At 46.5% G+C, this 25,011-nt stretch overlaps 1 protein-coding gene across 1 annotated transcript in view; it reads left to right on the top strand.

Annotated features, from left to right (window-relative positions):
- Positions 1-267: 267 nt before the first annotated feature.
- Positions 268-25,011, top strand: part of dok4 (docking protein 4) — a gene marked incomplete at its 3' end in the record, with an annotated part of 30,388 nt that continues 5,644 nt past the window's right edge. The window contains exons 1-5 of the mRNA XM_079998029.1: positions 268-365; positions 15,097-15,204; positions 18,645-18,759; positions 19,567-19,686; positions 20,850-21,039. Of these exons, the coding sequence (XP_079854155.1) occupies positions 300-365; positions 15,097-15,204; positions 18,645-18,759; positions 19,567-19,686; positions 20,850-21,039 (599 nt within the window). The 5' untranslated portion in view covers positions 268-299. The remainder of the gene's footprint in view (positions 366-15,096; positions 15,205-18,644; positions 18,760-19,566; positions 19,687-20,849; positions 21,040-25,011) is intronic.

Genomic DNA, 25,011 nt, shown 5'->3' with positions numbered 1-25,011 from the left:
GAAGAGAGAGTTAAGAACCAGATTTAGAGGAGGGAGAGATAATAAAAAACCCTCTGATAAGAAGAGCTAGAGAGAGAGAGGGACGGAGGTAGAGGGGCGGAGGTAGAGGGGCGGAGGTCAGGAGTTAGAGGAGGCTCCTCAAAGAAACCTGGTGAAGAGGTGGAAGAGGAGAGGACGGGCGGAGGGAAGACGCAGCGCGGTGCTGAGGCTGCGGCTGGGCGCTGGGGTGAGGGAGGATAAACCCGGAGGGTCTGGATGGTTGCCACGGCGACGGCCAGCCGGTCCCGCCCCGTCCAAAGATGGCCTCCAACTTCAACGACATCGTCAAGCAGGGATACGTCCGCATGCGGAGCCGCAAGCTCGGGGTGAGCTCTGTCTGTCTGTGTGTCTGTCTGTGTGGGCGTGGTCGTAAATGACACTTACTTACAGTAAGTTCTGACTACTAACAAAGTTTTTTGTTACCGTCTTCAACTTGATACTCCACTACTTCTTTACTTTTTTCTCTGTTACATTTGAAATACAAACTCAAATTGCTCATCAATGATTCATTTGGTCGATATCCTCGTCAAATACTGTCATCATTGTACATTTTTGTCAATTACTATATTTAGACATGACTATGACGCCTCCTGTCTTATTGTACCTTTACCTTTCAATGATTTAAGTACATTTCAGACCAAGTACTTATTTACTGTAACCTGGTAGAAATGTCAACATGGTACTTGAGTCTTGAGGTTTCAGGGTCCGACTTCATTTTTCCTGCAGCTGCACGAGCGAGTCCATCCAATGCTGCGAGTCCGATTCAGGATGACGCCGGCATTGGAATTCTTCTGTGTGTGTGTGTGTGTGTGTGTGTGTGTGTATGTGTGCGTGTGCGTGTGCGTGTGTGTGTGTGTGTGTGTGCGTGCGTTAACATCAGGATGGGCGGGAACACAGATCAATTTTTGTCGGGCTCCCCTTCCCGACCCGCTTCAAAGAAGCGTCTCCGCCGACGCTGTTCCCAGAACAAAATGAATGTCCGTGCGGAGCCCTCTGTGCAGGCTCTGCACGGTCCTCATCTCGTTAAAGTGGTAATCCGCGAGATCATATTGTTGGGAAAAAAAAACAAAAAAAACACGTTTATTTCGCTGCCACTTCATAACAAACGCTCAAGGTATTTGTGTTCTCCACGTCCTGAATTTGCCGTTTCCTTTGTTGGTGGCGGGGTCCGCCTTTCCCGGTAAGAATGCAAGGACTGGGAGACGCTGAATCTGATGAAGCTGGTTGTGGTGGTGTGGTGTACGGGACAATTGTGGGACTTGTCTAGTAATCCCCACTCGGTCCTGTTTGAGGTAAAGTATTTGTTAATATTTTAAACCTTATTGAAACATCGTCTGTGGGGACTAGAGCCAAACCGGCGTTTTCTACGACAGCTTTAATATTCAGATGGTTTAAGCCGTGCTCTAACCCTTGAACCGCACGGAGCCTTTGATAAATCACGATGAAGGTTCTAATTGAAAACGAGGTGCTCAGGGTGCAGTCAGACGTATTTAAATTGTACCAAAATAAAATGACTTGCATCTCATGAAATGTTACCGTGAGTTTATTTCTCAGCCGGCGGGAAGTCGAATTGGATGGACTGCAATGTGCACGGCGGAAATGAAAATTGTCCGACATGGCTTGCCGTCAAAGCGCTTTCACATTTTGCAGAACTGCAAATGAAACTCACTGCAGCAGATAATCAACAGATGCAACAATGACTTTTTGTGCAATATAAATTTAACCGCTTTGGATGAGGACATTAAGCTTTAGTGACGGCTGCAGCGTTATCGATGGTTGAGTGCTGGAACGGCAGCAGCCAGGTCATGCAACATAACATTTTAATAAGCTCCGGGTGTGAAAAACCAAAGCTCATGTTTGCTTTAACAGAGGCTTTTTGACGACTGTCGCTGTGGATGTGGAAACCTCACAACGTCCTGGGTGAGAGGTCCTGGGTGAGAGGTCCTGGGTGAGAGGTCCTGGGTGAGAGGTCCTGGATCATCTCTCCAGGGTGTCATACCACACAGTCCAGGCTCATGAAGCCATCGCTCTACCTCTACTTTACCTCTACCTCTACTGTACTTTACTGTACTCAATCTCTTCTACCTGCGCCATCTGTGTGTGGATGTGTGATGATTGGGTCATAATTGTGAACTGGGCTTTATCACATGCGCTCTCAGCATCTCCATGGAAACATCAACCAGGAAACTAAAATGATGAAGTGATGACGATGGAGACCTTTAGAGCTTATAGAGCTTATTGTGCGTAATCACCAGGTGTCATGACATTTCACTGCATATATGTATGACCGTATGTATATGTATGTGACAAATAATCTCTTGAACTTGAACTTGAACTTGAACATCTGAGCTCCTGAACCCAGCGTAGGATCCAGTATTCATTACATCACAGAGCGTCCGGCACGGTGTGGGCGTGGTCCAGCGTGGTGTGGGTGTGGCCCAGCACAGTGTGGGCGTGGTCCAGTGCGGTGTGGGCGTGGTTCAGTGCGGTGTGGGTGTGGCCCCGCACGGTGTGGGCGTGGTCCAGCGCGGTGTGGGCGTGGTCCAGCGCGGTGTAGGCGTGGTCCAGCACCGTTTGGAGTCACCCAGACTGTGCTGGTAGATTCCCCCTCACGACCCCTGAAAAAAATTAAAAATAACAAATAAAAAAAATATTTATAATATATATAAAATACAAAATATAAAATACAAAATATAAAATAGGGCTTTCATCTACGTCGGGGTCTGGGGGGGGTTCTCTCAGACTGATCCTTGTTTCTCCATGTTTAGTTTTTTTTTGGAGCGTGGCTCAACCCCGCCCCACAGCCGAGCCAGAGCGTCCCAGTTGCTCCTGATCGGCTTTTAGCTCAGATCAATCAGGTTCGCTTTGTTGATTACCCAGCGCACCCCCCCCCCCACCTCTTTATTGATGACTGGTTGACCTGGTTCTTTCCTTCAGGCCTGGTTCTAGACTGCTCGATGGGGGGGGGGTCACCAATATAACGTATCCCAGTTCACAACCACCACCACCACCACCACAGGCACCACCACCACCATCACAGGCACCACCACCACTGCCACAGACACAACCACCACCATCACAGGCACCACCACCCACCTCCTTCCTTTTCTTTTTAAATACCATCCGTTGCCCCCCCCCCCCCCGTCTCTCTCGCTTTTCTTCCTGGAAACCTTTGTTTTCACACGTTTGGCATTTTTGCCTCATTATATCTCTCTCTCTCTCTCTTTCTCTCTCTCTTTCTCTCTCTCTCTTTCTTCATCCCTCCTCTCATCCCATCTGAATCAAAATGACCCCTGTGCCGTCTGTGGGACGTTATAATGAATTGTGAATCGCGGAGATGACTTGGGAGAGAGAGGGAGAGAGAGATGTTTAATACACCCCTCCAATCTGTATCTCTCTCTCTCCCTCCATCTCCCACTCCCTCTCTCTCCCTCTATCAATCTCTCCCTCTTTCCCCATCACTTCTCTCTCTCTCTCTCTCACTCCCTTGCGGTCTCTCTCTCCCTCTCTCTCTCTCTCACTCCCTTGCGGTCTCTCTCTCCCTCTCTCTCCCTCTCTCCCTCCCTCTCTCTCTTTGTCCCTCCCCCCTTCTCCCTCTCTATCTCCCTCTCTCTCTCTCTCTCTCGCTCTCTCTCTCTCTCTCTCTCTCTCTCTCTCTCTCGCTCTCTCTCTCTCGCTCTCCCTCTCTCTCTCTCTCTCTCTCGCTCTCTCTCTCTCTCTCTCTCTCTCTCTCTCTCTCGCTCTCTCTCGCTCTCTCTCTCTCCCTCTCTCGCTCTCTCTCTCTCTCTCTCGCTCTCTCTCTCTCTCTCTCTCTCTCTCTCGCTCTCTCTCTCTCTCTCTCTCTCTCTCTCGCTCTCTCTCTCTCCCTCTCTCGCTCCCTCTCTCTCTCTCTCTCTCTCTCCCGGGGGCAGCAGTGACATTGGGCAGCTGATGCCCCCTCAGGGCTCTGGGGGAAAGACCAAAGTCAGGCTTGGTTCATCTCGGCCGCGTCGATCCTCTTCCTTATTTCCTTTAATTCCTCTGTTTTTTTGGCAGCGCCTCCTTCCTCTGCATAATGGACGTTCTCTCCTGATGAAGGCTCAGCACAATCAATTAGGTCACAGTAGAGCAGGTATTAACATCCACTGCCCCCTGGAGGCGGGAGGCAGCATGGACCTTTAAGACTGAGTTTATTGGACAGATTCATAAATGACAGATGTAAAGGAATATGGAAATTTAACAAGTGACCACCAACACAGACAGACAGAGTATAGAACGTGCTGCTCAGACCATCATGTTAAAATCAGCTTCAAATTCTGTGTGAACACCAAATTAGTTGTCAGTGTGGCAATAAAATAAAATTTATAAAAATAATTAATTATATAAAAATAATAATAATAATAATAATAGTAATAAAAATGATGATACTCCTGTTATCTCTGCTCCATATTGAAGTTGCCTTCACGTACCAGAAGTTAAAGTTTTACCCAACGACCATGACAGAAATCGGACCATGAAAATCGGTTGCAGAGACGCTCGTTAAACGGTCATAATGAACATGAACGGGAACAATTTTTGAAGAATTTTCCGCCTCGTCGAAGGAAATGAAAAAATGTGGTCGTCCGTCCGCGCAGCTTCAGCTTCATCACGGCGATGAAGGCTCGCCGCCAAAATGTGTTTTCTGGGTATGAGAGTGAAAATGCAGCTGGAGAGATGGGGGCCACGTCTCAGAACAGATGGGGGCCACACGGAGCATGGAGCCGCCCTGGCAGGACGCGGCAGCATCTCCCCGGTAAAACTGGGTGTGAGTGTTTTGGGGGGACAGGGACGTCGTCACATGCATGTGGGGACCAACAGGGCTTGAAATGAACTCGCGCCGAGCCGACGCCCACACGGAGATGTCGCCCGCGGTGGGGAACAGGGGCTGGGGTCCGTGATGAGAGTTGTTCTCGTGCGTCGCTTTTGTTTGAAAAATGTTTTTGCTGTTTTAAAAAGATCCTGAATCATCTGAGCCGACAGTCGGGGTGCTCCCCTGCTCCCCTGCTCCCCCACCACCCACCACCCATCACCCACCACCCATCACCCACCACCCACCACCCATCACCCACCACCCACCACCCATCACCCACCACCCACCACCCATCACCCACCACCCATCACCCACCAATATCACCCATCACCCACCACCCACCGTCCACCACCCACCACCCATCACCCATCGCCCACCACCCACCACCCACCACCCATCACCCATCACCCATCACCCACCACCCATCACCCATCACCCATCACCCACCACCCACCACCCATCAACCATCACCCATCACCCACCACCCATCACACACCACCCATCACCCACCACCCATCACCCATAGCCCACCACCCATCACCCAACCCCATGAAATATTCAGATACCGTACAAACACATCTTAAGTTAAACAGAATTTAAAAAAAAAGAAGGGAAAATGGATGACGGCTGCACTCTGCTGGGTAGATTATTAAAAAGCCTTCACGCTCCGTGGCTCCCACACGATGAGAAGCTGCTTTAGACATTTATGGGTTAGTTTATCATGAAGTAGTAGAACTTATAAAGGCTTTTAGATCATCTACAGAGGAGAGTGCCTTGGACATTTATTTGTCCTTTATATCGACATGAGCGACGAGCAGCGCTGCCAATCGCCTTCGCAAGTGTTGACGATGAAATGACGAGACCAGTACCAATACCAGTACCTTAAAGTGATACTGGTACCAATACAGTACTTAATTCAAACCTTACTTTACATTTTTTCTACTAGACCCATCATGTGAATGGAAGAATTCAATTGTGTAAAATGCCACCACTCCTCCCTATCCAAATGAATTTCACACAAATACATCATTAAAGTGTTCAAATGATCAAAATATTTATTAAATAACTGTAGAAAACTGTACAATGAAGTATGTGGGCAGTTAGATTTGAGACAAGCAGCTGGTACAGGAGGGATGATGACAGCGAGGAAAACCTCTTTCTCTGTTCCTACGGACACCTGACTGTTGTGTTGATATGAACCTGTCCTTTAACAGACTGTTGTAGCTGCTGCTGCGGTCGTCAGCCAATCACACGGATTCAGTCACACAACGCTGGCGGTGATTGGCTGCGAGCAAAACCACACAAACGCTCTTTTTTATCCTAGATCTTGGTATGAAAAGGATGGGATGCAGGTATCGTTTGACTGGAGACGTTTGGATCGCGTACCGATACGCAGCCGTACTGAGCCGTGTACACCCAACATGCAGCCAAAATAATGACAGTTTATATTTAATAATGAATGAATGAATGACGATGCAGTAACTAATTGCAAAATGTACTTGATAATATTATATTTGACTTACTGACGTGCTGGTAGACAGATGAGTCGCCCACTGTTTAAGGAACCCAAGTCCACAAATTGAGCAAGTCTTACTATTTTTATTTGCTTTTGGTTGAGTTGTGTTTTCTTCTTTTCTCACGGTGGAGAGACTGGACAGTCCAGCGTTAAACGTGGAAATCCTTCCTTTTGCTTTCAGCTTGTGAACCGTGTTGGACGCCACATGGTTTAATATCATCCAGTTGTAAGATGCTTCCGCGTGCACTGAGGGGCGTGCAGCTGCCGAGTCACGGGCGCGTCCGCCGATGCGGCGCACGTGGTCGTGCACGATGAGACTTGTTGAGCCCTGGTATGAATGGATTTCCTCGGCGGCCGCGGCCTTGTACTGTAAGACGTGTGTCACCTCCAGTCAACAGCCAGATGGGAACATGATGGAGCGGTCCCGGGGGGGTCCGGGAATAGCTATCTGAAATAGCGCTTTCCCCTTTGACAGTGATTGATAGTTGACCCAGCGGATCCAAATCCAAATCATTACGTTGGAAGCCATTAGCACTGACCTTGCCAAAGATAGCACATGCACTAATAGGACACTGTTGCTGAGGAAAGTCGGGCTGGAATTTAACTTGAGGCTTTGAGAATGTGTTGAAGGATGGAATGCTGCTGCGTTCTGTAGCAACTGCCACCAAAGTGCCCTTGAACAACAGAATCAAACCCCAACCTCTTGGTAGCCATGAGCAGAAGGCTGTAGCTCTGGTGAGGAGGCAGTTAAAGGCTTTTATAACGGTGTGTTTCCCCTAAAGCGCTCATTTCGTTGCCTGCCATTCATTCCAACATGATGCAATGCATTCTGGGAGAAGCATGCCACATTTGAAGGGGGTTGGAAAGAAGTTGTTGAGGAACTTTATTCGACATGGCACACAGAAAGAATGGCCTCAAAAACAAACTTTTCAACTAGTATGGATCGATAGTATGGAAAGACAGGTGGATGGATAGATGGGTGGATGGATAGATGGATGGATGGATGGATGGATAGGTGGATGGATGGGTGGATGAATGGATAGGTGGATAGGTGGATGGATGGATGCTTATTTCACACACATTTTCTTGATCAATTCATCTCCACGGTGCTTTGACCCCTCTATTCAAGGAGAAATGTGTTGTTTTTCATGACTCCCAGATGTTGATGGACATGTTTCCTTTCCTCTTCATTCCTGTTCCTCTCTGATCTGTCTGCTCTGTTAATTAACACGCAGCTTCCTCTCACTTTCAACCTATTTCTCATCGTCTTCATGGCGTTGGCTGTTGTGTCATCCCGCTGCATCTCACTCAGCCGCTCTTCCTCCTTCACTCCCCCTTTCTTCCCTCTCTCACTCATTATCCCCGCCTGTTGTACTCTGTCTTCATTGTTCTATCACTCTCTTTATTTCCTTCCTTCGCCTGTCTTCCTCTCTTGACTTGTTTTAGTGTTTGGAAAACAAATTGGATTGCAATTAAATCCCATTTAATTGTCAGTGAATTCACTCCAGCTGGTGTGTGTGTGTGTGTGTGTGTGTGTGTGTGTGTGTGTGTGTGTGTGTGTGTGTGTGTGTGTGTGTGTGTGTGTGTGTGTGTGTGTGTGTGTGTGTGTGTGTGTGTGTGTGTGTGTGTGTTTTTAATGCTCACACAATTTTATTGTAACACAAACCTAATTAAGTTTGCAGTAGTATATTTATTTTCATATTTTCTCCCTGCTCCTGCAATTAATGATCATTATTAATAATGCATTAGCATAATAATCGACAATAACTTTTCCAAACAACCAGAAAGTACTTAGCAGTAAATAATAAACCAATAAATGACACAAGATTTGACTAATCGCAATATAATGTTAAATCATTAATCATCACGATGAAAACATTTGTTTTGAGATTAAAAAGGCAACATTGACAACAGAATGTGAACATAACCCGCAGAGGCTTCAGGAAGTAGACACATCCAGATCCAGGGTTTATCCTGGGTCTGGAAGCAGTAGATCAGTTTCCTTCAAGACCAGGAGCATTAGACGAGCTCTTCAAAGTGCCACGCCTGATCCGGGCGTTGTTAATATTCTGCTCAGAGGCTCTTGCTCTGGTTTTGACTGATGGCGAAAGTAAATGTCTGCAGAGTGAATTAACTACGCCTCGCCTGTTTCAAGTCCCACCGAGTGTTTTTGGACATAAGTGACGGTGTGAATGAAAGAATGCGGGAGGCTGAGATGAGCACCTTGCATGCTGAGTTTAAGACGGATCAAAATGACTCTTCTACGTAGACTGACCTTTAAGGGTGAATACCAACTTGTTATATATGATCACAGATTCTAGTTTGAGTTAGAAGGGGACTGTTGCTGTATAATGCAGAATCAATCAGTTAATAAATATAAATACAATAATAGATGACGGATATCGATGGATAGATTAAAGATCTAAATAATTTACAATATAATGTGCAGCAATTGCAGAGGATTGCACAATTTGTAGTGTGATAGATAGATCGACAGATGGATGGATGGATGATAGATAACAGATGGATGGATGGATGGATGTACAGATGGATGGATAGACAGATGGATGGATAGACCAATGGATCGACAGAAGGATCAATGGATGGACGAATGGATGGATGGACAGATTGATGGATGGATGAATGGACAGATGGGTGGATGATGGATGGATGGATGGATGTTCAGATGGTTGGATAGATGGATGGGTGCACAGATGGATGGATGGACAGATGGATGGATGATGAATGATGGATGGATGGATGTAGAGATGGATGGATGGGTGGATGGACAGATGGATGGATGATGGAATGATAGATGGATGGACAGATGGATGGATGGGTGGATGGACAGATGAATGAATGGGTGGATGGATGGATGGAAGGATGGATAGATGGATAGTAGGATGGATGGATGATAGGATAGATGGATGGATGGACGGATGGATGGATGGACAGACGGATGGATGGATGGATAGATAGATGGATGGATGGACGGATGGACGGATGGATGGATGGATAGATATTGTTGTTTGTATGTATTTATCTGGATTTGAATCTTCCGTTAGTGAAGGAGGTCGACGTCTGAGGAAGCGCTGACGGTGCGGGGGGTGAGACAGGAAGGTGATCCATCAGGTAGAAAGGAGGCCCCGCCCTCTCGCTCCTCTAACTTCCTGCTTTCACCATCCCTTGTGCTGCGCCCGCTGAGGTGCAGCGAGACGCTCGTCCTTCCACCGTCTCACTTCTGTTTCCTTCTCCTCCGCTCCGTCCCGGGGAAAACAAGGCGTCCGGGCCGCTCCGCCCGCCCTCCGTCGCGCGCCCTCACGCTCAGGAGGCTGCTGGGGAACGTGGCGCGGTCCCAGCGCAGCGTCGTTGGCGTCCGAGCGCCATTGGCTGTCTCAGATAGAGACAAACTGAGGCGTCCCGGTGGCCGGCCTGCGTGAGCCGTGCCGTGGAGGCCGAGTCCTTCCTGCGGCCGGACCGGGCTGGAGTCGGGCCCTTCGCTCTCTGCACTGCCCTGTAGAATGAAGCCAAAAAATGATCTTCACAAAAAAAACACAGACCAATGATCCACAGGTAGGACTGCGTTTTTACTTACCTGGACCAACGGCTTTTCAATTACTTTTGGATCGTTTCTCTTTTTTTGTTCAGGTCGTTGCTCACTGTCCGTGCGTCTGTGTTTTATCATCCTCCAGATCCTCTCTGTCGGTGAGGTATTTTTATTTTTCGTTGACGGTAGAAACGCGGCCCAAGGAGTTGAAACGTTTCTAACGTAGTTATTTAAATGTCGGCGTCGCGGCCTTTTATCCCGAAAAGCACCCAGGCAGTGCTGGACGTATTTTAGCAAACTCAGAATCATTCTGTCAATTTAACACTTTTCCATTAACTGCCGCCGGAGGGGGATAGCCATGAATCCTCCAAAAATGAGATTTCTTTTTCCTACTGCTTCATAGATTGAATCCCCTCCGCCCGTCTGCGAGGGAGAGGAGATACAGCGTTCTGGGTGGAGCAGAGAAGATGAGTCTCTCTCTCTTGTCTCACCTCCCCCGCCCCCGACGCAGTGAATTCACCCGATTGTCGTGCGATTCAATCCCTGTCCTTTCTTCCCTCCCTCTTTCCGTTTGCGTTTCATCGTCCTCTCGCTGCGACGCTTCACTCCCCTCGCTCTGACTGTCTCCTGGTGGGGGGGGGGGGGGGGGGTGAGCGACAGTTTTATTAATAGGGAGAAATTACCTACAATACGTAACATTTCAAATGTTGTAGTTAAATGCAGTTATACACAATTTACTGTATTTAAAAAACATGAACAGCTTCTGTCCTCCTCCTGCTTCTTTGTTGTTTCCAGCAGCTTCCAGTAGTTGGTCTCGGGGGATGGAGTGGGTGAATGTGCAGCGCTCTTTCTACTTCCTGCTCACCGTCTCGATTACCACATTAAAAACCAAACAAACACAATGAGTCTAATGATGGTTCCTCTCTAAGCTGCACCCAGAGGAGACGGAGGAGGTGGAGGCATCCAACCCTCGCTCTTCACACACCCACACCTTCCCCTCCACAACACCACATCAGCTCTCATTTTACTACTGCTTGGCATTGAACCGCTCCACCAAACCTGTGAGATAATTGCACATGGCGATGTGATGAATATATTATCACAATATTTAGGTTCTCAATGTGTGAATCACAGTTATTAAGTGTTGTCACATTTAGAGTCGTCACAATTATGAAATGGTTGCTTGATCACAGTTATTTGAGCAGAATGCTATGGTGGCAAGAAATAACACATGCAAATTGAGAAAACACAAGGAAATTAAGAAAACATCCTCATCATCATCCGCTGTGCCGAACGGACTGCATAACAAAACGGTTTTCAAGTACCAAAAACACAGCCGCATTTACAGAAAACACAACCACATTATCAGAACACACAACCGAATTAACAGAAAACACAACCACATTAACAGAATACAAAACAGCATTAACAGAAAACACAACCGCATTTAAAGAAACCACAACCACATTATCAAAATTCACAACCGCATTAACAGTAAACACAAACGCATTAACAATAAACACAACTGCATTAACAGAAAACACAAACGCATTCATGGAAAACACAGCCACATTAACAGAAAACACAACCGCATTTACAGAAAACACAAACGCATTTACTGAATACACAACGGCATTAACGGAATACACAAACACATTAACAGAAAACACAACCGCATTTAAACTAAATACAACCACATTCACAGAAAACACACTGCATTAACAGAAAACACAACCACATTAACAGAAAACACAACCACAGTAACAGAAAACACACTGCATTAACAGAAATCACAAGACCATTAATGGAAAAGACAACCTCATTAACAGAAAACACAACAGCATTAACAGAAAACACAACAGCATTAACAGGAAACACATGTATGATAACCATGTCCAAATCCTCCATCTGCTTCCTACATGCAATTAATAAATAGAATAAAAAACTATTATATCAATCCACAGTTTTTATTTAAGCCATTTAAGTGCAATTTTCCAGAGAAAACAGCTTCAACCAATTCTGTGATAATGTGGTGAAGTTGGCGAACAATTGAAATTTATGGGTGAGCGACCTGAATTGAATCACTTCCTGAAATGATCCGTTCATCAGTCAGTTCAGTTGAGCTCTGAGTTAGTTGCAAGCGAACCTGATTCCGAATCGTGTATGCAGTGAGTGTATCCTGCAAACGAATCAATGATTCACTGATTCACTGAATCCTCCTTTTTACCCAAAAGATTCAAATTGTTCACCAACTGCACCACACTATCATGGAGCCAGTAGATGCCTTTTTCTCTGGAACATTGCACTTAAATGGCTTAAATACAAACTGTGGATTGATATAGCAGTTGTTTTTTCTATTTAATAATTGCATGGAGGAAGCAGATGAAGGATTTGGACACAGTGGTCTCAGGTGGCACGATTGGTCTGTGATAGTTGCGGCTCCAGGTTGTTACTTGTATAAATTCTTATGCATAAATACGGACAAAAAGTAATTGAGTTTAATATATTTTATTGCAGAAAAATCACTGCCTCCGGTGTGGCTCACTTCTGTAATGTGGCTTTGTGTTTTCTGTTAATGAGGTTGTGCTTTCCATTAATGCGTGTGTTTTTCGTATTTGCAAATCATTTTGGTATGCAGTTCATTCGACACATCTGGATTTGCGCATGTGTTGTCATATTAGTGATAATGTTTTCTTATTTGCATGTGTTTTCTTAAGTTGCAGTGCGTTGTGCTCTTAGGGCCAACGTAGATTGCGGTCATTTTATAAAATCATTTATTTATACAATTATATATTTCCATCCAAATTAATCTGGGAATTTTGAAACCAATATTAGAAATTTTACAATCTAATGTGAATTAAGTCATATACAGTATTGTTACACTGTTACAGGCTCATTGTATTATAGTGGCATAAAATTAACAAAATAAACAGTAAAATTCACTGTAATTGTAATTATTTTCACAAATGAATTGTCAACTAAACTGTCAGAAACAGTGACATTTGAGTTAGATCTCAGTGTGTTTCTACACTTTCCTGCTCTCGCTGGGCTCCAGAACCCCTGAACGCTGGGTGGCAAGGGGGGAGGGGTGGAGGGAGGGAGAGAGAGAGAGCTGGACGGAGGAAGGGGTGGAGGGAGAGCTGGAGGGAGGTAGGGGTGGAGGGAGGGAGGAAGGGAGGGAGGGTGGAGGGAGGGAGGGGTGGAGGGACGGAGGGAGAGAGGGGGAAAGGGCCTTGATAAATCCTGCTGTGAGGCGGAAAGGTCTTAGAAAAATAAATTACAGGGTCGTATGAGGGTCAGCTCCTGCTGAAGTGCCTGTAGGCAAAAAAAGTGTGTGTGTGTGTGTGTTTGTGTGTGTGTGTGTGTGTGTGTGTGTGTGTGTGTGTGTGTGTGTGTGTGTGTGTGTGTGTGTGTGTGTGTGTGTGTGTGTGTCTGTGTGTGTGTATGTGTGTGTGTGTGTGTGTGTGTGTGTGCGTGCACTATGCCTGTTTGAATCTTCTCTGTCTCCGAGTGGAAGGGTTTCTTTCCTTCTCAAATAACTGGATATCATCTGCATAACCGAGTTCAGTTTGAACCAAACGTCTTCAGTGTTTCCTTCCCTCACTCCAAATATCTGTCTCTGTCTCAGTTTACACTTCCTGCTCTCTCCACCCCACTCCCGCTCTCTATCTTGTCTTCTTTCATTTTGGAGATCAGAAGTGAACGCCTGTTTGTGGCGCCTAGTCACTAACTGCACTTAGATCCACTTTACAAAGCACTTTGCAGCATTTACTGTAGGTGCTAAACTGGACTACACAGTATATAGTGTAAATATATACACTGACCAGTCACAACATTAAAACCAGTGACGGTGAAGTGAATAACATGGATCATCTGGTTCCAATGACACCTGTCAAAGGGTGGGAAATATTATCATTATATATATACTGTTATATATTATTATTATGTATAGACTGTTATATTATAATTATATATATATATATATATGTGTGTATATATATATATATATATATATATATATATATATATATACTGTTTTATATTATTATTATATACATACTGTTGTATATTATTATTATATACATACTGTTATATATCTGTATTATGCATACACTGTTATATATTACTATTATATATATACTGTTATATATAATTATTATTATATGAGGCAGCAGGTGAAGAGTGAGTTGTTGAAGTTGATGTGTTGAAGCAGCGTAAGGATCTGAGCCACTTTGACAAGGAGCACATTGTGATGCTGGACGACTGGGTCAGAGCATCTGCACAAGCACAGGTCTTGTGGGCTGTTCCCGCTCTGCAGTGGTTACTACCAAAAGTGTCCAAGGAAGGACGACCGGTGAACCGGTGACAGGGTCATTGCGCCCAAGACTCATTGATGCAGGTGGGGAGTGAAGTCTAGTCTGTCTGGTTTGATTCCACAGAAGAACTACTGTAGCACAAAGTGGTGAAAAAGTGGATGTTGCTATGATAGAAAGGTGTAGAACACACAGTGCATGGCAGCTTGCTGCGTATGGGAGCTCACAGTGTCCATGCTGACCCCTGTCCACCCCTGAAAGCACCTACAATGGACATGTGAGCGTCACAACTGGACCATGGAGCAATGGAAGAAGGTGGAGGTCTGATGAATCACCTTTTCTTCTACATCATGTGGATGGGTGGGGTTAGGGTCCGATCCGATGGAGCATCGGTGGGATGTGCTAGAACAACAAGCCTGATCCCTGGGGGCTCCACCTCCAACTTCCAGGACTTAAAGGATCTGCTGCTAACGTCTTGGTGCCAGATACCACAGAACACCTTCAGAGTCTGGTGGTGTCCATGCCTCCACCTCACAGCTGTTTTGGGGGCATGAGGGGGAGCTGCACCGTATCAGCGTTATTAGTGGTGGTTTTAATGTTGAGGCTGAACAGTGTGTATATCATTATATTACTCCATCTGTCACTAATACATTTTATTTGGATTAAAATACTTTTTTATGTGCTTTTATATCTCATTTCATAAACTTGTTTGTATTAATTTGCACATTCAAATTTTTTTCTCTGGACGTCGTTTGGTTTCGAGCCTTGATTGTGTATGTCTGTGTATTGTATCGCTATATTGTTAAAATAAAAAATGATTTTTCGAGATCCTCCTCCGTACTGTGTGTTGCAGATCTATCGGCGCTGCTGGTTGGTGTTTAAGAAGCCGTCCAGTAAAGGACCCCGACGGCTGGAGAAATACCCAGACGAGAAGTCGGCCTACATCAGAGCCTGCCCCAAGGTCTGTGCGTGTGCGTGTGTGTGCGTGTGTGCGATTGACACACTCATTATAAAACCATTAAGGTTCTTAATGATATTGGTCTAAACGGTGACTCAATCCTCGTGCTCCTGGATTTTATTGCTGCAGAGACAGATTGGAAAACTGGGTTTTGACTTTCATCTTAAATCGGTTAAAGTCGTACTTATTAAAGGGGCTCGTTGGTCTCCCCTGGCAACCGCGTATCCGAGTGAACTGATATCACGTGTGGAGTTCCCCAAGGTTCAACCCTCGGGCCTCTTGTTTCACCTCGAACCCAAACCCGTGGATCCTCCACCCATTAGAACAGCACTGCAGGATCCTCCACCCTTTGGAACAGCAATGCAACTGCGGATCACGCTTCTGCGTTGTTACACGTAAACGTCTCGGCCGAGCTTCCCAACTTCCTGCTCAAAAACGGATTTCCACTTGTGTATCCATATTTTTGGTGTCCAGAGTTTTCAAATAATATTTGGGGTAAAAAGAACAAGTATTTCTTCGTTTTCTAGAGCTGCCCCCAAATACTCGACCAAGCATCTTAGTCGACCAAGCTTTTCATTGGTCGGTTGGTCGCAGGAAAAAAAACAAAACTCCATTCGGGAGCTGCTCCTTGTCAATATTAACCTTAAAACCTCTACGGCTGGACGCTGGAGGGTCAGAAAAAATATTATCTTCAATAACCAAATTATCTTCAATAACCAAATCTAATTTCAAATGTCCCGACAGACCGGGCGTCGGCCCCCGGGGTCCAGGGACGGGAAGGGGAAGGTGCAGCAAGTACGAGGGACAACAGCACCGGGATACAACCTTCTGTACGACACATTTCAGTGAAAATGATGTCAATATTTCTAAGTCGTTTTTAGTCATTTATATGTTTACATTAATAAAATAATAATAATAGAGCCTAAGTTTAAGTTTCGCTGGTGGAATTAACAAGCGGCTCGCAATAAAAGGTATATTTTAAAGGCTGGTTATTAGTTGTGTAATTATCTGTAATGTGGTAGTGTTAACAATGTTAGTTGTAACGTTCTTTCTCAGCCCTGGAACTCAAACCGTTTTCTGATTCCCCGAAAACGTAGATTCAAATAATTCAATGAATCTCATAAACGTGCGACGATTGGTCAACTAGTCGCTTGAACTGGCGACTAATGGTCGACTAGGAAAATATTTAGTCGGGGACAGCCCTGATGTTTTCTCTACATTGTGGTTCACTAAATGTGACACTGAGCCCCAGTGGACACGCAGCATCATTTATAAATTCATAGCAGCATCAAATCCATTGGGCTCCTGAGACGCTGCTTGTACAGAACACAGTCAACGGTGTGAACAGAACCAGCTTTATTGAAGTGTGCAGCGTGGAAGGTAGAGTGGAACTAATAATTATGAGAAATATTGGGGGATTTCCAGGTATGTGGCAGAGACACAGTGAGAGTGAGACATAGTGAGAGTGAGACACAGTGAGAGTGAGACATGGTGAGAGTGAGACACGGTGAGAGTGAGACACAGTGAGAGTGAGACACATTGAGCGTGAGACACAGTGAGAGTGAGACACAGTGAGAGTGAGACACAGTGAGAGTGAGACACAGTGAGAGTACGCTCTGTGTGTGCTCACTGAGCTGAGATGAAAAACAGAGGAGAACCATAGAGGACGTGAGATGACGAGGAGGAGGACGAGGGGGAGGAGGACGAGGGGGAGGAAGACAAGGGGGAGGAGGAGGAGGAGGAGGAGGAGGAGGACGAGGGGGAGGAGGAGGATGAGGGGGAGGAGGACGAGGGGGAGGAAGACAAGGGGGAGGAGGAGGAGGAGGAGGATGGGGGGAGGAGGAGGATGAGGGGGAGGAGGAGGATGAGGATGAGGGGGAGGAGGATGAGGGGGAGGAAGACAAGGGGGAGGAGGAGGAGGAGGAGGAGGAGGAGGAGGACGAGGGGGAGGAGGACGAGGGGGAGGAAGACAAGGGGGAGGAGGAGGAGGAGGAGGAGGAGGACGAGGGGGAGGAGGAGGATGAGAGGGAGGAGGACGAGGGGGAGGAAGACAAGGGGGAGGAGGGGGAGGAGGAGGATGAGGGGGAGGAGGAGGACGGGGGGGAGGAAGAGGAGGGGGAGGAGGAGGAGAAGGACGAGGGAGAGGGAGAGGAGGGGGGAGGAGGACAAGGGGGAGGAGGAGCAGGAGGACAGGGAGGAGGAGGAGGGGGAGGAGGAGGAGGAGGGGGAGGAGGAGGATGAGGGGGAGGAGGACGGGGGGGAGGAGGAGGAGGACGAGGGAGAGGGAGAGGAGGGGGAGGAGGAGCAGGAGGACAGGGAGGAGGAGGACGGGGAGGAGGAGGATGAGGGGGAGGATTTTCGACTTTTACTGCACAACATTTCAAGTCCAACATCTGTGCTTTTTTTCCAACACACTCACATTACTTTTACATTACTTTTACATTCAATTTTTTTATTTTACTCATATTTAAATATTTCAAAATCTATCAAACTGATGATTTAACATCCAGGTCCTACTCATTAATGTGAAGCCACCTCAACTATTTATTGTAAATTATAATCAGGATCTGCATCAACATCATCTGCAGAAAAAAAAAGTCCAGTAGTACTTATGTATTTTATCAGAGACTGGATATGACAAGTACCTTTATTTGTAAACTTTAAGTACATTTAACAGCAAGCACTTACTTCTACTTCTACTTTTACTGAAGTAGAAATGTCAATGAGGTACTTTCACTTCGACTAGAGTAGTAGAGTAGTAGAAGTACTACTACTAGAGATTGAGTGTCAGGGTATTTGAACTTTCACTTCAGTAAAAAAGTGAGTACTTCTGAGTACTTCTGAGTACTTCCTTCCACCGCTGCGGCCAGATCTAGAGACACTTAGGCGCTGGCTTTCCTTCCAGGAGGAGCCACGCCCGCTGTCGTCGCCAGCGTCTGGTGGAAAATGTTCTCTAGTAAAAAGCCTTTCAGCCGCGTCGCCATCACTCTCCTCGTCTTCCAGCCGCATTCATTCCGCTCTGTATTTAAACTTTTTTATATATTTTCAAATTACTTTTTTCCAAGCCAAGCAATCCAATAGCTTCAATAAAGTCATGTGTGTTGAAGCGTGTTTCAATAAAAAGGCATTTTAAACACAATGTTCTGTTCGGTGGAAGAAGTACTCGGGAGTTTTACTGAAGTAAAAGTACAAATACCCTGAAGTACCACATTGACATTACTATATCAGTAAAAGTACTCGCAGTATCTATCTTGTAGTAAGTACAAGACAGATACTTGTAGTTAGTTCCTTTCCACCACTGGCTCTTTGTGAGGGGCTTGGAGTGACACCACAGCGTTTATATTTTGTTATTTTTCAGGTGATGACAGGAAGCTCCATCTCCTGCAAACATTAAGGAAACAAACTCACGTTTTAAAAAGTTTACACGTCGTCTCGTTGCCTAGGTGACAGAGATCAGCAACGTGAAGAACGTGACGCGGTTGCCGAGGGATACCAAGCGACAGGCGGTGGCCATCGTGTTCACTGACGACACGTCGCGCACCTTCACCTGCGATTCAGGTAGAGTACACACACACACACACACACACACACACACAAGCATGCACATTCGCACACGCACACGCGCATCCACACACATACGCACACAAGCACACACATGCACACATGCACACATACACTGGCACGCACACACACACGAACATGCATACACACATGCATGTACACACACACACACACACACACACACACACACACACACACACACACACACACACAGTATGCTAATCAAAGAGCATCTTTTGACTGAACCCAAACCTTTACCTACTCTTGGCCGTCATATAAATCAGTGACAGAATCTCAGAAGATCTGATTTCTCCGTCAGGGCGTGGTCAGCTGCAGTACTTCTTCCCTTTCTGGAAAACTATGAAAACGAGAAGCTTTTGTTGAAAACTCGTTTACCTCTGAAATAGCACAGGAACTGGAAACTTTCTGTAAAAGGATTTCATGGGTTTTAAAAAAGATGATCCCACATTTTTGTCATTTTGCCGTTTGTGTTTTTTGTATTTTTGAACTCATCCAACCCTTTGGACCCCAATCACTCCAAGTTGCCAACAAAAATCTCATCATTTTGGTTTTCCAGCACTATAATATTTTTTTACGATAATAATCATAAAAATAATATTATCTCAGCATGTGAATGTGATCGCCTAAAAGCTTTGGTGCGGAGCTGTTGAAGTACTTGCTATTTGTACCGTTAGAACTCAGCCTGCTAGTAGAACTGTACAAGGACACAGAGAGCTCCACCCGTTTCTACTTGATGTGCACATGGTGGGAAACAAGCGCTGACGCTTCATCCTCCCGTTCCAGAGCTGGAGGCGGAGGAGTGGTTCAAGACTCTGTCCATCGAGTGTCTTGGAACCCGACTCAACGACATCAGCCTGGGAGAGCCCGACCTGCTGGCGGCCGGGGTGCAGTGCGAGCACACAGGTGGGACAGGTACACACACACACACACACACACACACACACACACACACGCTTTCTGCACCCCTGACTGACAGCAACCCTAACCCCATCCAACCCAACCCTAACACAGCCCCCCAACCCAACCCTCCACCCTATAAACCTAACCCAGTCCAACCCTAAACAACCAACTCTTCCCAACCCAACTTCACCTACCCAACCCTAACCCTAACCCACCCTACCACCTGACGCAATTTACCACCCTACTCAAACCAACCCCACCCAACCCAAACCTTAACCCAACTCAACATAACCAACCATAACCCATCCCTACCATCCAACCCAACCAAACCCCAACCCTTACCCAACCCAACCCTAACCCAATCCACCACCCTATAATCCAACCCAACCCTAAATGACCAGCTCTACCCAACTCAGCCCTCACCCTAACCCACCCTACCATCCAACCCAAACCTAATCCACCCTAACCCAATCCAGCCCTAACCCATCCCTACCATCCAACCCAACCCCAACCTTAACCCAATCAAACCCAATCCAACCCACTCCACCACTCTACTCATTCCAACCCAAACCTTAACCTAACCCTACCCAACTCTACACATCACCCTAACCACCCAACCCCAACAAAAACCTAATCAACCATAATCCTAACCTAACCCTACCATCCAACCCAATCCTACCCTAGCTCTAACCAAACCCGACCATAACCCAACCCAACCCAAACCGACCCAACCTTAACAATAACCTAACCGACCCAACCCAACTCAACGCAACGCAACCCAACCCAACTCGACGCAACCTTAGCCCTAACCAAAATCAACCCAACCTTAACCCTAACCCTAACCCAACCCAAACCCAACCTAACCCAACCCTGACCAAAACCAACCCAACTCAACCCAACCTTATCCCTAATCCAACCCAACCTTAGCCCAAACCCAACCCAACCCTAACCAAAACCAACCCAACTCAACCCAACCTTAATCCTAATCTAACCCAACCTTAACCCAAACCCAACCTAACCCAAACCTAACCAAAACCAACCGAACTCGACCCAACCTTAACCCAAACCCAACCCAACCCTAACCCAAGCCAACACCCTAACCCCACCATCCAACCCAACCCAACCCTATGCAACCCAACCGTAAACCTGACCCTTTTTCCCCACAGAGCGGTTCAACGTCTTCCTGCTGCCCTGCCCCAACCTGGACATCTACGGCGAGTGCATGATGCAGATCACGCATGAGAACATCTACCTGTGGGACGTTCACAACCCGCGCACCAAGTTGGTGACGTGGCCGCTGTGCTCGCTGCGGCGCTACGGCAGGGACGCCACGCGCTTCACCTTCGAGGCCGGACGGTCAGTGCGGGTGTAGTGGCGGCAGGATGTGTACTTCAAAATGCTGCTCTGCGTCTGTGTGTCATTTGATAAAACTTTTCTTATTATTGCTTCTACATGAACTTACTGATGTTTCTGAGTTAACCCAGTTCAGCTGTTCCGCATTATTATCCTATATATTCACTGTTATTATCGTTTTCTTTCTACCTACAAAACTGTGTTTATTTATTTATTTATCAATAAAGCCTTGTTGAACAGCGATAGACAATGGGAGAGAGAGGGCGAGTAAGAGAGAGAGAGAGGGCGAGAGAGAGAGAGCGAGAGAGAGAGAGAGAGATTTTTTTGATTTTTAAAACATCTTTATTTTAACATTTTCTTCAGTTCAACAGTTGAAGACATTAACAAAAAACAATTTGTTCAATGAAAAAGCCCTAAACGTTAAAAACAGACGCAGAACCCAAGTCGTCCTCCACCAGCGAACAGATGATGTCATTAAAACACCACAGTTTGATAAAAACATCCAGACTCTTCATCAGTTTGTGAAAGTTAAAATCAATTAAGACTCTGGCCCTGACCCACGCCACAAACACTTTTCCTAAAATACTTTCCCTTCCTCTCAGTTTGCTTCTTCTTGTGATGTAAACCGCCATCTTTGCTTCCCCTATTAAAAAGTTTAACAGTCGCCATTTCTCTGTGTTGGTTCTGTAATATTTAACCCCACAAATAAAAGCATTTTTGGACCACTCTTCTTCAAAGAGGTTAAAACGTTCCTTCTAAACACTAAACAGCTCTAAAAGTCTGTCGCTCTCTGAAAAACAGTGAAGAATCGACTCTGGCAGTTTACATAACGGACATTCATTTGTGACAGTTGGATTAAAAACAGAAACAAAAATTTTGACAGCTATGGCTCCGTGTAGGACTCTCCATTGGAGGTCCCCCGTCCTTTTCTTGGAGGGTCCTCCTGTCCCGCCATCTGGAGCCGTCCCCTCCAGACAGTGTCTCCTCGTGTTTTGTCCAAAGTTTCTTCCCAGAGGACCCCTCCAGGTTGGGAGTCAAAGTCATCTCCGGGAAGGGATCCTCCGGGTTCGGCTCCTCCGGCCCTTCCCCGTACTCCCTCAGCGGGGCCGGTTTCTCCTCCGTAAGTCTCTTCCTCCACCTCTTGAGCACCAGGTGTATGAGCACCAGGTGGACCTCACCCCCAGCCGCTCCGCTATGGCCTCGCCGTCCTGCAGGTCGCTCCCCGCCGCCACTACCACCTGCCTCGGGGTCAGGACCCCCGCCTCCCTCAGGATACTCCTCAGTCCTGCAGTGGCCTCGTCCTGCACGTCCAGCCTGGCTCCTCCGATCACCGGTTCCTCCAGGAGCCAGTGGAGGGAATCTGCAGCTTCCTTTTTTTAAAAACATTCCAGGCTTTAAAAAGTTCATGATAAAACCGGGGTAAGCCCGATGTGTTTAAAAGACTAACCCTAACCCTAACTGTCCATTAAAAACAACGAGCTGTCAAGTCCCATCTTCCCAGTCCCTTTTAAGATCAAGCCCGCCACGTCCTTCCAAACGTTAAAGTATCCCGTTAAAAACTTCTGTAAAAACTGTAATCTAAAAGTTGCCACTCTGCTTTTGATGTCCACCACACCGTGCCCCCCTTCCTCTTTTGGCAAAAAAACGTTCTCCTTTCTAATCCAGTGGAAGTCCCCCCCCCCAAAAGAAGTCCATTAGCTCAGCCGGTACTTTCCTTACTAACAGGTCTGGTGGTTGGACACAGGCCACTCTGTGCCACAGTTGTGAGGCCACCAGGTTGTTGATGATCAGCGTTCTGCCCCTGAACGACAGCTGTCGCGTGCCCACCTCCATTTCTTTAGTTTGCCCTGTATTTTTCCTAAAAGCCCTTCCCAATTCTTCCCCATCATACTTTCATTCCCTAAAAACACTCCTAAATATTTAAAACCATCTCTTCTCCACTGTAAGCCTCCTGGTAGTTTTAGAAGCCCCCCCCCTCCATCCGCCCACAGCCAAAGCTTCACTTTTGTCCCAGTTGACTTTTGCTGCTGATATCAGCCCAAAATCCTCGACGATCCCCTCCAGTTTGTTGACTTCATCCTGCTTCTTTATTAAAACAATGACGTCGTCTGCATAGGCTGATAAAATGTGGCTCCTTTTAAGACCGTTTAAGAGCACACCCTCAATGTTTGTCCTTAATTTACACAACAATGGTTCGATTGCCAGAGAGTACAGCATCCCTGAGAGGGAGCAGCCCTGTCTCACCCCCCTACACACTTTAAAAGGGCCGCTCAGTCCTCCATTGATCTTCGGTACACTCTCAATGTCCTGGTACAAAACCTGGATCATAGCTATCAGACCTGGGCTGAGGCCGAAAGCCTCCAGAGTTTTCCAGAGGTAAAGGTGCTCAACCCGGTCAAAAGCCTTTTCCTCTCTCTCTACGTCGTCCTCAAACGAGCCTTCCATCGGCGTCCCCAGTCATCCCTGTTCTCCATACATCTGGCCAGCTCCTTTGTGCTTTCCTGGTCTAACGAAATGAGCCCAGTTTCAATGCCCAAAGAACTGAGAATGAGAATGAGAATCAAGGACACATTGTCCAGAATAGACCTGCCAGGCACACAGTACGTACCAGGTCCATCACCCCCCTCAGCCTGTTGGCCAGCACGCTCGATAGGATCTTATAGTACGTGCACAGAAGGGACACAGGACGCCCGTTCCTGATCTCCTGCAAGTCTCCTTTCTTTAGTAGGAGAGTGAGTGCTGCTCTCCTGCAGCTGACTGGCAATGGTTTGTCTTTAAAACCTTAATTAAAAACCATTAAAAGATCCTCCACTAACTCCTTTCAGAACTCTTTATAAAATTCCGCAGGAATCCCGTCGATGCTGGGGGCCTTACCCCCCTTCATGCTCTGCAGGGCCGCGGAAAGATCCTGCAGGGTCAGAGGTTCCTCCAGTCCCACACTGACGTCTTCTGGGACCCTTGGCAGAGTCCCACAAAAGGAGTAAAACAGTTATTTTTGTTCCTCGTACTCACTTTCGTACAGTTCTGTGTAAAAGTTCAGGGCTTGTCTCCGGATCTCTTCCGGCCTCTTGAGCTCCTGTCCTGCGTCGGATCTCAGGGCGTGAATGAACCTGCTCTGCCCGTTCCTCTTCTCCAGGCTGAAGAAGAACTTAGATGGTGCGTCCATCAGTGCTGCGCTCTGGAAGCGAGAGCGGACCAGCGCCCCCTGAGCCTTGGTGCCTGGTAGGTCTGTGAGAGCAGCTCTTTTAGACTTGAGGTCCTTAATGTGATCTCGACTTCCAGTGGATTCCACTACACCCTGTAACTCCACAATGTCGGTCTCCAGATCCCTCACAGATCTGGTGATGCCCTGTGTGACATTGAGAGTATACTGTTGACAGAGCTGCTCTATCTCCTTCTTCCCATAGTCCCACCAGTCTTGAGCAGTTAAAATCCCGCTTCCTGTTTTTAAAACCTTCCCAAAAGAACCTAAAAGCATCCTTAAAATTGGAGTCACATAATAGGATGGTGTTAAAATGCCAATACGCACTTTTGGGCTTTACATTGGCGATAAAAACACGGCAAACAACCAGAGAGTGATCAGTAAAACCCACAGGTATCATTTTACATTCCTAAAAAAAATGTTAAAATTATGCTTAAAACAGTAAAACGGGCCCAGTTCAGCCAAAGATAATAAAGTGCCTCTGCAGTGCACCCAGGTACACCACCTTCCATCCCCCTTGGTGCTCCTCCACACGTCTGTCAACTCATTCTGCTTTGAGAGCTGCCTCATAGCGTTGTGTGATGCTCTGTGAGGCTCACAGTGGTTCCTGTCCAAAATATCATTCTCGGTTCAAATCTCCTCCTAAAAACAAAAACTCCTCAGTGTGAACTTTGCCTAAAACACAATTTAAAACCTTAAAGAAAGTAACTGTGTGTGGTCCTGTGGTGGGAGCGTACACCTTCATAACAACAAACTTATAGTGTTCAAATGTT

This window comes from Zeus faber (genome assembly GCF_960531495.2).
Source record: "Zeus faber genome assembly, chromosome: 3".
Lineage (NCBI taxonomy): Eukaryota > Metazoa > Chordata > Actinopteri > Zeiformes > Zeidae > Zeus > Zeus faber.
This window is presented reverse-complemented; position numbering and strand designations above follow the sequence as displayed.